This window comes from Podarcis vaucheri (genome assembly GCF_965113315.1).
Source record: "Podarcis vaucheri genome assembly, chromosome: 13".
Taxonomy (NCBI): domain Eukaryota; kingdom Metazoa; phylum Chordata; class Lepidosauria; order Squamata; family Lacertidae; genus Podarcis; species Podarcis vaucheri.
Window position 1 is genome coordinate 57,084,826 of NC_138751.1, and position 12,451 is coordinate 57,097,276.

The 12,451-nt window shown below is 46.5% G+C and overlaps 1 protein-coding gene across 1 annotated transcript in view; it reads right to left on the reverse strand.

Moving 5' to 3' along the window:
- Positions 1-10,673, reverse strand: part of SSH1 (slingshot protein phosphatase 1) — a 51,633-nt gene extending 40,960 nt beyond the window's left edge. The window contains exons 1-2 of the mRNA XM_082196069.1: positions 10,574-10,673; positions 7,010-7,050 (exon numbers count right to left, since the gene is read on the reverse strand). Coding sequence (XP_082052195.1) covers positions 7,010-7,050; positions 10,574-10,642 — 110 coding nt within the window. The 5' untranslated portion in view covers positions 10,643-10,673. The remainder of the gene's footprint in view (positions 1-7,009; positions 7,051-10,573) is intronic.
- Positions 10,674-12,451: the final 1,778 nt, after the last annotated feature.

The window sequence follows — 12,451 nt, forward strand, 5'->3', positions numbered from 1 at the left end:
ACCTGCAGTTCTCAGAGCGGTTCACAGGATAAAATCATAATATGAAAACACAAAATACATAATCAAAATAAAAACAAGAACAACCCAGTAACGCCCCAACACATTTTAAAAGGGCACTGAATGCCAATCAACCAAAGGCTTGGTTAAAGAGGAACATCTGGTACCTAAAGGTGTATAATGAAAGTGTCAGGCGAACCTCCCTGGGGAGAGCAGAGCATTCCACACATGGGGAGCCACTGCAGAAAGGGCCCATTCTGGTACTGCCACCCTCCAGACCTCTTACGGAGGAGGCACACAAAGAAGGGCCTTATGCTGCACTTTACAGTCTCAAAGGGCTCTCAAAGCGGTTTACAAAACACGCTTGCAATTTTAAAAATCACATTCATTCAAGAGGAACTGAAATGACATGATGTGTCCCTATCGCAACAGGGTTATTCTGGTGGCATATCCTGCCCTCCTCCTTGGTGTTGCCCCTTTGGCCTTTGCCCACTAGGCAACAAAGGCCAACAATGGCCTCTGAGGCAAAGGGGTGAGTCGGAGCAGTTGGAACTCACTTGGTCCAAGACAGCGACATGTTTTCACTAGATGGAGGCAAGTCACTACTCCATCAAACATTCAGGAAGACGGATTTAGCTCTAATGAGTCTTATAAGAGAAAGTCTCTGGGAAGTTCAAGTAATCTGGGCACAACAGTGTATCCAGAGAAAGGCTAGGCGATCTTCCCATGCAGAGATTGGGGGAAAGTATGTGCAAACCCCGCCTCTCACTACCTGGTTTCCTATCCCTGAGGCTATCTGATGCCATCCACTGCCCCCCACACCATCAGGGCCAGCCACATTTAGGCAGCTCAGCGCTACAGCTGAGAAAAAGAGGAGGAGGAGCCACAATATAGCCTTCAAGACTACCACACAAGCACCAAACAAATACGTGCTAGCATTCCAGGCAAACAACTGCCTCCATTTCAAAGCTGAATCTAGGAAGCTGAACACATTATGGAAAATGTGGGTTGCATAGTGTGGAGTCCATGACTCGGGTCACAGTTATAGGTCAGTCACATTTACAGGGCTTTGAGTGAATGTGCTTAAAGTAGTGAATGGAGGCTTTAGCAGCCTGCCCGGGGGGGGGGGGCTACGCCTGAAGACAATAGCCATGCTGTGCCACCCCACGGACTGTGATCCCTTGTTGTCTTGCAGCTGAAGTCAGCAAGGAGAAGTGGAGGCAGAAGCTGCTGACTCTATCAGATACTTAAAAACAGGATGCTGAATCACATCCTGTCAAGGCTGCAGTATCCTGACTGTAGCGTGCTCTGAGCAAGGAGGAGGCAATCTGGTTAGCCTGACAGCGGTTGGGAACTGGCTGCCATGTGGGCGTGGCCTGGGAAACCAGCCCAAGGCCTGTGTTCTGTGCAATGCTGGGGGGCAGGGGAACCCGGAATGGAAGGGGTGGAATCTCCTGCTCTGCAAGGGTAAATTAGCAATGAGGCCTGGATCAGGCAACCCCACCCTGTAGCCTGGAACGCTCCAGTTCATGCTACAGCATATGGCCCAGTCTAATTTTCCATTTGTTTGCAATGCAATAATACACTTACAAATGTTTCTCCAGTGATTTTAAGTGTGTAGAATTCTGTTTATTCAAGCAAGCCTGTGCCACAAGTGTGCAGCTACCCAATGATTCAGTCTGAACCCCTTAGTCCCAGAACCTGTGTGCCATGTGAGCATCACCCAGCAAGCAAGGCGGAGAGCTTAAAAGCTCCTTGACCACCAGGAAACCCTAGCAGACCTAGCATGAAAAGAGCTTTTAAGCTCTCTGCCTTGCTTGGAGGGCAAGGCGCTGGCTCTGGAAGGCTTAGGATGTTTGCGCAAGATCTTGCGGAAACTCATATGGCCCTGTGAGATCTTGCAAGAGCATCCCAGAACAGGTGTGCTGAGTGGGCCTTGCCCAGCAAGCAAGGTGGGGAGCTTAAAAGCTTTTTCCATGCTGGGCAACCCCAAGTGGACTTAGTGCAAAAACAACTTCTAGGCTCTCCACCTTGCTTGGATTTTATTTGTGCAATTTCAACCAGCCTGCCTCCAACAGTGTGTTGTTGAAAGATGCGAACATATTGTATTTAGCTTGACACTGTTCAGCTGTTGTCATATTCTGTTCCTCATACCTTGAATCCCTAATGCCATCTACCAGTGGACAAAACAACCAACCAATGCTTTTCTCTGGTTCTTTGGCTAAAAAATGCAGATAAGATTTGCAACTAGCAAAAAGGTGGTTTTGCCCTTCACCATTCTTAGTTTCCTTATGTTTCAGTTCTAACGTGTATTTAGTGCAGTGGTCCTCAGGCCTGATCCTGCCAGGCCATTTTGGGGTAACCGCATTCACCTTTCTTGGGCTTATCAGCGTAGCAAAGTTCATGGAAGAATCTTCCTTTGCGTTAAATATAGAAATGCTAAGAAATAATAATATGTCAAGTGATTAACAGGTGGCCAGCACCACTCACCTGTCCAAGTGACCTGTGGAGGGTGGATCACTTCTGGATCTTGCCTTCCAGCAGGATCTTTTCCCACCTCTGGCTTACCAATTGCGAGTTTGGCAATAAGAGATGTATTGGGATGCTGGCTATGTGAATAGGTAATGTGGAAGGTGATGAAAAACCTGATGTATATGAAATATAGAAGTGACCACACTCCCCACGAAGGATTAAAGTTAGCCATTTGGGAGTACTTATAGATCCATTACTGTCACCACAGCAGGCACAACGGTAAGGGTGCCTTCTACCAAGTACAGCTGGTGTCTATATCTGGGTGGAGATATTCTGGCTTCAGTGATCTGTACTCTCATAAGCCCAGGTTGCATTGTAGCAATGTGTTATATGCTGGGCTGACTTTGGAGACAGTTCAAAAACCATGGCTAGTGTAGAATTCTGCAGACAGATTATCAACAGACACCAGATGATTCAAACATACAGTACCAATTCTGGGCCAGCTATGCTAGCTGTCAATTCATCTCCAGGCCCTAACATGGCTCAGGACAGCAGTCCCTCATGCACTGCTTTGTCAGGGACCTCAAAACCATCAGATGCCCTTACTTACTTATTGCATTTATACCCCACTTTTCCTCCAAGGAACTCAAGGTGACTTACATACTTCTCCCCATTTTATCCTCATAGCAGCTATGTGAGGTAGGTTAGGCTAAGAGTGAGTAACTGGCCAAGATCACCCAGCAAACTTCAAGGCTCTCCAGGGGGGTGGACTAGATGAGCCTTGGTGTCCCTTCCATCTCTACAATTCTTTGATTCTTCCAAGAGAAAGTGAATGGGCCTTTTTAGTGGCAGCCCCTTATTTGTGGAATGCTCTCCCCAGGGAAGCTTGCTGGGCACAAACACAGACATCTTTCAGCACAAAGTGAAGACATTCCTATTTTCCTATTCTCCCAGGAACTAGAGTGATAATACTGCCATGGTCTTCGCAGCTATTTTAACTAGGAGGTTTGGTGATCCCCTTGTGTTGTGAGAAGGAAAGGGTATCTTTGCTACAAACTAGTCCTTTTTAGTATTGCTATCATTGGTTCCAATTCTTGCTACACAAGCAGCATTTCTTCTTTAATGTATGAGTTGCTTTGAGACTTATCATAAAAAGAAAGTTATAAATAAATAAATAATAGACTCTAGAAAGAAAATTGTATGCACCATGAATTTCATCCATGTTTGACGAAAGACTATTTGGCTCCCATCAGCCCCAGCTAGCATGGCCAATGGCCAAGGATGATGGGAGTTGTAGTTCAGCAACATCTAGGTTCCCCCCATACCTGATTTAATCTTGGCAAAGATTGAAAACTGCATGGTTATATCTTGTGAGCATGGTTTACTTTAAATACAAACACACCAAATTAAGACTGAAACCCAAATTATTCTGCTCTCTCCTGGACAGAGCTTTCCTGTCTTAAAGATTATATTTGCAACTGCAGGTGTTGCTCTGTTCCAATTGCTCTCTTGACTTCTGCAGCGGAAAGGGCCTGCCTTTCAAGCCAACTAGAACGACCCTATCTTTCCTGCAGCAGCCTTCTGATGGGCGTAAAAGCTAGACAAAACTATATCACAGAGAAAACAAGGGCCTGAGAGTTATCTCAGAAGAAGCAGACTGAGAGTGCCCCCCAATGGACTCACAGCGCAACACAGCAACTCTAAGCTTTAAGAACATAACAAGAGCCTGTTGGCTCAGGTCAGTGTTCCATTCAGGTCAGCATCCTGTTCTCACAGTGGCCACCCAGGTGCCTCTTCCAGGAAGCGCACAAGCAGGGTTCTGGCACAAGAGCCCTCTCCCTCGGTGCAAGGCCATCATGGCTAGTAGCCATAGACAGTCCTCTCCTCCACCAACCTGCCCAATTCCCCTTTAAAGCCATCCAAGTTGGTGGCCATCGCTGTCTCATGTAGGAATGAGTGCCACAGTTTAGCTATGTGATACATAAAGAAGCACTTCATACAAGAAAGAGGATTCCACCTAAACATTAGGAAGAACTTCCTGGCAGTAAGAACTGTTTGACAGTGGAATTTGCTGCCAAGGAGTGTGGTGGAGTCTCCTACTTTGGAGGTCTTTAAGCAGAGGCTTGACAACCATATGTCAGGAGTGCTCTGATGGTGTTTCCTGCTTGGCAGGGGGTTGGACTCGATGGCCCTTGTGGTCTCTTCCAACTCTAGGATTCTATGATTTTATGTGTCCTGCAGCTTCCAACACTCAGCTTCATTTGGTGTCCATGAGTTATAATGTTATGAGAGAGGGAGAATAACTTTCCAGTCCACTTCCTCCATGCCATGCATCGTTTTATAAACTTCTATCGTGTCACTTACTTGTCTTTACCCTAAACTAATAAGTTTCAAGCAAATTGTCCTTTAAGTTCTCTCTGTTCAAGAGACACAGAGTCCTCCACCTATCTGACAGCGTCTCCAATAATGGTGGTGAACAACAAACCAGGATGCAAAATTTCGAGTCACCTGAATGCCAACAGGGACCAGTAATTATTGAATTCTGCCAGTGAAGGTTGGCTGCTCCTATGCTTAATTAGCAGCATTTGTTGCTGTTTGGCAGTACAGCACAAGGACTGCCAGCCATCTTCCCTGAATAAAGGTGCAGCTGGTTGGCTGTCTTGTCTCGGAAGTGGAGCCAGGAGGCAATTGCTGCCCAGCAGAGGAGGAGTCATTCAAGGCAGCAACCTAACTGGGATCCTGTAGTTTGAAATGGGGACCTCATGTGGCTGGAACCTGAGCCCAGGGAACTCACTTTGTAAGCTATGTGTACTCATTTATTAGCAGCCATTCTTCCACCTGACTGCCTCAGAAGGAGATGGAAGGCTCACTCTGTTGTCTCAGTTATGACCAAATGCCATTCAATACGGCATCTACAAGTGGTCATTCTACAAGGTCATTAGGAAACTGGAAAGTTTTGGAACTGAAATTTCTTTGTTTTCCTGTTCCACACCCTGAAAACTGTATTGATAGATTAATATAGATAGACACAGTCGTACCTTGGAAGTCAAACAGAATCTGTTCCAGAAGTCTGTTCAACTTCCAAAACGTTTGGAAACCAAAGCACAGCTTCTGATTGGCTTCAGGAAGCTCCTGTAGCCAGTCGGAAGCTGCGGAAGCCCAATCAGACATTCAGCTTCCAAAAATAGTTCGCAAACTGGAACAGTCACTTCCGGGTGTGCGGTGTTCAGAAGCCAAAACATTCAAAAATTAAGGTGTTCAGAAACCAAGGTACGACTGTACATACACACAAACGTACACCATTCAATCATATTCCCAGGGTCATATATGCAAAGAAGAAAGCAATTAAAATGTAAATACTGGCTAAGAACCGCAAGCCTGGTTTGCACATCACTTTAAAGCTATGGTTTATAATAAACATGTTGAACATGTGCTTCACCCCTTTCCCACTCCTTCAGCATGCCAGGAAGAAAGAAACCAAATACTGGCTTTGCATCAAATGCAAATCAGGGCTCATTATTTGTTTCCCCCAAACAAACCTTGCCTTACTGCTCATGGTTCCTTTCAGGTGGAAACAAACCACAACCGCTGGTTTACACATCACACAAAGCCAGTCTTTGGTTTGTTTCTTCCCTGACATGCTGAAGGAAGAAAGGAGGGGAGCTTAAAGCACAACTTATTTTAAACTATGGATTAAAGTGTCATGTGAACTGTACCACAAAAACATAAAAGCAGCAAAAGACAGGCAACAGGACTAAAATTATATCCAAAAATCTGGGGGAAATGAAGAGGTCTTTGCTTGGCACTCAAAGGATCAGCAAAGGGAACCTCTCTGCAGAATGGTCTAAACACCTGAGGCACCAGTACCAGGAAGCCAATCACTTTACCTCAGAGGCTGTCAACTGAAGACACTAATGGAATCAGGTGGCCCTTCAAGTATGCCCGTCCCAAGGCAGGAAGAGCTTTAAAGGTAAATTCTGCGCTAGATAAGCTAACATTCTGTACACCCAGCACTGAATCATGGCAGGCTTGCAGCAGGTAGACCGAGAGATCTGCTCCTCTGCTGCCAAACAGCTGCATTTCCATGCTGGCCGCAGATAAGGCCCTTCCTACATGGCCAACATAAAAAGAAAGTGAACTAGTGTAGGAGACAGGGAGCACTCCATACAAATTCTATCAGCCCATTGGGCTTCTAACCTGCATTTTTTTTAAAAAAAAATTTAAATTTTTATTTTTTTGGAGGCTGAAAGGTAGTAACCACCAAGGTATGTTTTTCCTAAATGCCCTGTGTCACATTTAATATTGGGCCTCACTTGTATCCAAGGTTCACATGGAAGAAATGGCAGTAATAGACCAATGAACATGGGGTGGGTAAGAGGGACCCAGCCAGCAGCAATTTCCATCCACCTGGAAATTGGAACATTCTCCCCAGTCCTTCACACAGAATCAAGACCTTATATGGGATCACATAAACCAGCGAGGGGGGCAGGGGATGCCAGAAACAACTTTTGGAGCAAGGGTTTAAATAGCTCCTGCTTACCTCAGGTTCAGTTTGCGGTCGTCATCACTGCCAACCTCCAACTGAAGGGGAAAGAGCAAGAAGCATTAAGCATTAAAGGCTCAAAATAATATGATTCAAAAGGTTTTTGTGCAAGTTTTAAAAATAGCTTCAATAAAATAATAGCATGCATACATTTATTGCCTTATCATCACATGCTTTCTCCAAGGAGCTTAAGAGGGGCATATTTTCCCATTTCCCCTTCCCCATTTCCCCCCAACAACCCTGAGAGGAAGGTTAGGGAGACAGAGAAGCCAGGACACCCAAGCAAACTTCAGACTGAAGTGCCGAGTTCACAACCTCAGCACAACATCACACTGGCTTTGTCGCTTCATTTAATAATATTAAAAGGGAAATAATATCTTACAGGTTTCAGGGGACAAGGACTAGATCGTTGCCTCTCTTTTAGGGCTGAAAGCTAATGGTGTAAAGTTAATGGTTATTGTATTTGTAAAAAACCCCCAATAAAAATGTATTGGTTTCCCCCCAAAAAAGCTTTAATCACCAGATTAACCTAATGAAGATAACAGGAAAAAGAGAGAGAGGCTAACAGACTGAGGTTGAATCTTAACAAGACAGAAGTACAGTGGTACTTTGGGTTACATACGCTTCAGACTACAGACGCTTCAGGTTACAGACTCGGCTAAGCCAGAAATAGCGTCTTGGGTTAAGAACTTTGCTTCAGGATGAGAACAGAAATTGCGCGGCAACAGCGGGAGGCCCCATTAGCTAAAGTGGTACCTCAGGTTAAGAACAGTTTCAGGTTAAGGGACCTCCAGAATGAATTAAGTTCTTAACCCGAGGTACCACTGTGCTGTTTTGGGGGGACAGGGGGCAGACAGGTGTGGAGGACTCCCTGGTCCTGAATGGGGTAACTGTGCCCCTAAAGGACCATGTGCACAGCCTGGGAGTCATTCTGGACTCACAGCTGACCATGGAGGCGCAGGTCAATTCTGTGTCCAGGGCAGCTGTCTACCAACTCCACCTGGTACGGAGGCTGAGACCCTACCTGCCCACGGACTGTCTCACCAGAGTGGTGCATGCTCTAGTAATCTCTCACTTTGACTACTGCAATACACTCTATGTGGGACTACCTTTGAAGGTGACCCAGAAACAACAACTAATCCAGAATGCGGCAGCTAGACTGGTGACTAGGAGTGGCCGCCAAGACCATATAACACTGGTCCTGAAAGATATACATTGGCTCCCAATATGTTTCCGAGCACAATTCAAAGTGTTGGTGCTGACCTTTAAAGCCCTAAACGGCCTCGGCCCAGTATACCTGAAGGAGCGTCTCCACCCACCCCCATCGTTCTGCCTGGACACTGAGGTCCAGCTCCAAGGGCCTTCTGGCAGTTCCCTCACTGCAAGAAGTGAGGTTACAGGTTACAAGAAGTGAGGTTACAGGGAACCAGGCAAAGGGCCTTCTCGGTGGTGGCACCTGCCTGTGGAACACCCTCCCATCAGATGTCAAGAAAATAAACAACTATCTAACTTTTAGAAGACATCTGAAGGCAGCCCTGTTTAGGGAAGTTTTTAATGTTTGATGTTTTGTTGTGTTTTTAATATTCAGTTGGGAGCCGCCCAGTGACTGGGGAAATCCAGCCAGATGGGCGGGGTATAATAAATAAATAAATAAATACTACTACTACTACTACTACTATGATGGTGTCTTACTGGAATAGGGACTGAAAAGGAAACAAATATAGATGGCCTTTCCTAAGTGGCAGCCTGTGTTTTGATTTCATAGGTTTCCTAACCCTAGCTGGTTCCAAGGAATGGTCTTAAGGCACAGGAGGCTGCTAGTTGCTGACGTTAACAGGACTGGGGCTGGTCAGAGCCTGCAAACCACATAATAATACATGAATGTATTATTAGGGTTGTATTATTGAATGTATTATTAAGGAAATATTCATTTAATATTTCAAAAAGGCACCTATATGGAGGTTTGGTTATATGCACTTTAAAATTTTACAGATGAACCAATTAAGAGCTTTAGAAAGCAGCTACCGGTATATATCATTTCATTCCAGTTATGTTTTTATCCTCCTCTGATCAAAGCAAGCTGTCTAAAAAAATACACGTTGTCTTTTGGAATCTAATCACTAGGCTGCTCTAAATAAAATCCAATCACTAGGATACTTTGAACGACAGATGAGAGGCAAGAGGTGCTCCCGAGCGGTGCTCCCCCCCCCCCCCGCCAGCATCTTCCACAATAGGCAACCTAAAGATAGCAGAGAAGAAACATGAATGAGATGCAACAAACCCAACACACCACTCACAAGCACAGAAATTTAATCCCAATAACTTCAGTCAGGATTATTCCCAATATGCTACTGTGTAAATGGGATCACAATGAGTTCGTGTTTTTCTCTCGGCAAAACTGCCAAATGTAGGGCATTTAAAACTGAAGCTCTGTACACTGGTGGAAACATTTTAAATGCTCACACGAAGCATGGACTCCTATGCACACTCACCCTGAAAGTAAGGCCCATTGAACACAGTGGGAGTTACTTCTGAGGAAACATGCACAGATTGCACTGATGAAAACCACAGATCAAGCTCATCAACAAGCAGGCAAGTCTTTTCCTTGTTGAAGGTAGACTAGCACCAAAGCTAACCATGGAATGCAACCATACAAACTTTTTTGGGCATGAAGAACATTTCAACTATTCAGGAGCCACCTGGAGACGGGGGCGGGGGGGGGGGGGAGATCAACCAGATCCTGGATGTGGCAAATGAGTTTTCTAACCTGAAAGCTTGGATCTGAGAATATCCCACAACCCACACAATATAGTGGCAGGTGGCAGATCAGGTGAATAGAATAGTGTGTAGAATATGGTGGGTGCTTTTTGGGTCTCAGGATGGTGGACTTGGAGAACCAGGTGAGATGAGGCTCTTCTCTCGTCTATCCCACACACTCCACATCGCCTCCCAGGGGCCAAATTTCGGTTCTGAGCTGCTCAAGGCATCCCTTGGCTGGCCAGTTAACTACAGTAGCGCCTTGCATGGGCTAAGCCTCACAAGTAGAAAATGAGCTCTCTCGGCTAGAAAGTTCTCTCCCCATTTCGGGCTTGGTTTTCTCCTTCCAGGCAAGTTTTAAGGGTGTTTAGAAACAAAAACATTTCACAACGTCACAGTAAATATGACATCACCCGGCTTCGTTTATGAAGCGCCACGATCCATCCCACCACTTCATCGACTTCTCCAAGGGCTGCAATGCATTACGAGCCGATCGCCCAGGCCCCGCGGAGGCGCCTCGTGGCCGCGGGAAGAAGGGGCGGCTGCCCCGAATGGTTTCCCAGCGGGTCTCCTGGAGGAGGAGGAGGGGGCCTGGGGGCCGGAGCCAGGCGGGCGGGCGGGCGGGCGCGGGGAGGCCGGGCCGGGAGGCGGGCCACGCTGCGCGGAGGGGCGGCTGCTCGGGGCCTCGCGGCTCCTGCCCAGGCGGCCGGGGCCGGGCGCTGCGGAGAGGCCGAGCCCCGGCGGCGGCGGCGGCGGGTGAGGCCCGCGGGTCTGGCGCCGCCGGCCGAAGGAGGAGCCCCTCACCTCGCTGGTGCTGGCCGAGGAGGAGGCGGCGCTGGGGGTGGGCGAGCGCTGCAGGGTCACCAGCGCCATGGCGGCGGCGGCGGCGGAGCCTCCTCCTTCTTCTTCTTGGTCCTCCCGCTCCTCCCGCGGCGGCGGCTTCCCGGGCGAGGCCTCCTCCTCCTCCTCCTCCTCTGGCGGGCGGAGCAGCGCAGGCGGCGCCCGGGATCCGCGAGGCGGAGAGAAGGACTGACGCTCAGGAGGGGGAAGAGATGCCGCAGGGCTTTTGTTTGAGATTTGCTTGGGAATACGTTTTGTTTCTCTTTCAATGCGAAGTCGTGAAAAGATTTTTATTTTTATTACGTATATGGGAAGTTGTGAGAGGATTCCGCCCCGCCCCCGAGAATATGCGAGAGGGTTTTTGTTTTATTTTTGTCCTTTTTTAATAGGAAAGGGATTTGTTTGTTTATACCCCACCTTTCCCCCTGACAGTTTACAGATAAAAATAAGAACAGTTAAACAGCTATAGACATATATTTTACTTTATGGGGATATATGAAAGGATTTCATTTTTATTTTTTGCTTCACTGGGATAGCTGAAAGTATTTTTATTTCATGGGAACGTGAAAGGAATTTTATTTCTAATTTTTATGGGAATAGGTGAAAAGATTTTAATGTTATTTTTATTGAATTTTTTATTGAAGTAAGAAAAATTAGAAAAGCATACATCACAGGAACTAATATATAATAATAATAAACCCACCAAAAGTTACCCCAACAATAAAAATCCCCACCTCAACCACTTGTTTCTTTTTTAAAAAATATCCTTTAAGGCTAGGAAGAATGCACCAGATTACAATCATAGGATTGCAGAATTGTGGAATTGGAAGGGACCCCAATGGTCCAAGCCCCTGCGATGCAGGAATCTCAGCTAGAGCATCCCTGACAGGTGGCCCTCCAACCTCTGCTTCAAGACCTTCAAGGCAGGAGAGTCCACAGCCTCCCAAAGGAGAGCGTTCCACTGTTGAACAGCTCTTACTGTCAGAAAGTTCTTCCTGATGTTTAGTCAAAATCTCCTTTCTTGTAAATTGAATCCATTGGTTTGAGTCATACCCTCCAAAGCAGGAGAAAACAAGCTTGTTCCCTCTTCCATGTGGCAGGATATTTGAAGATGGCCATCGTTCAGCCCGGACACTGAGATCCAGCACCGACGGCCTTCTGGCGGTTCCCTCATTGCGAGAAGTGAGGCTACAGGGAACCAGACAGAGGGCCTTCTTGGTAGTGGCACCCGCCCTGTGGAACACCCTCCCACCAGATGTCAAAGAGATAAACAACTACCTGACATTCAGAAGACATCTTAAGGCAGCCCTGTTCAGGGAAGTTTTTAATATGTAACGCTGTACTGTTTTTAACACTTGATTGGGAGCCTCCCAGAGTGGCTGGGGAAACTCAGCCAGATGGGCAGGGTATAAATAATAAATTGTTGTTGTTGTTGTTGTTATCATATCTCCTCTTTGTCTCCTCTTTTCCAGGTAACATTAACTTGGTGTGTCAATATAATTTGTTCACATTCTACATAAAGAGTGCACTGAAAGCTCAGTAGAATACTACTGTTAGCTCCCTTTAACCAGCTTGATTACCCAGAGAAGGTTAAAGTGCAGTACAGTAATTGGCCTCAAGACCCTGCCCACAATGAGTTTGTAGTTGCACAGATTGTGCACATTGTACAGAATGCCACAGCAAGACCGTCCGTGCCAAGAGGGCTGGGCATCTACAGCTGCATGCACACCACACCAAAGGCAGATACAAAGGAGCTGCTGGGCTGTGAAAGTGTGATGGGCCTGCAATGCTAAAAGCAAGAGACAGGCAAGTAATAGAGTAATTAATGTAATCGGCTTTGCT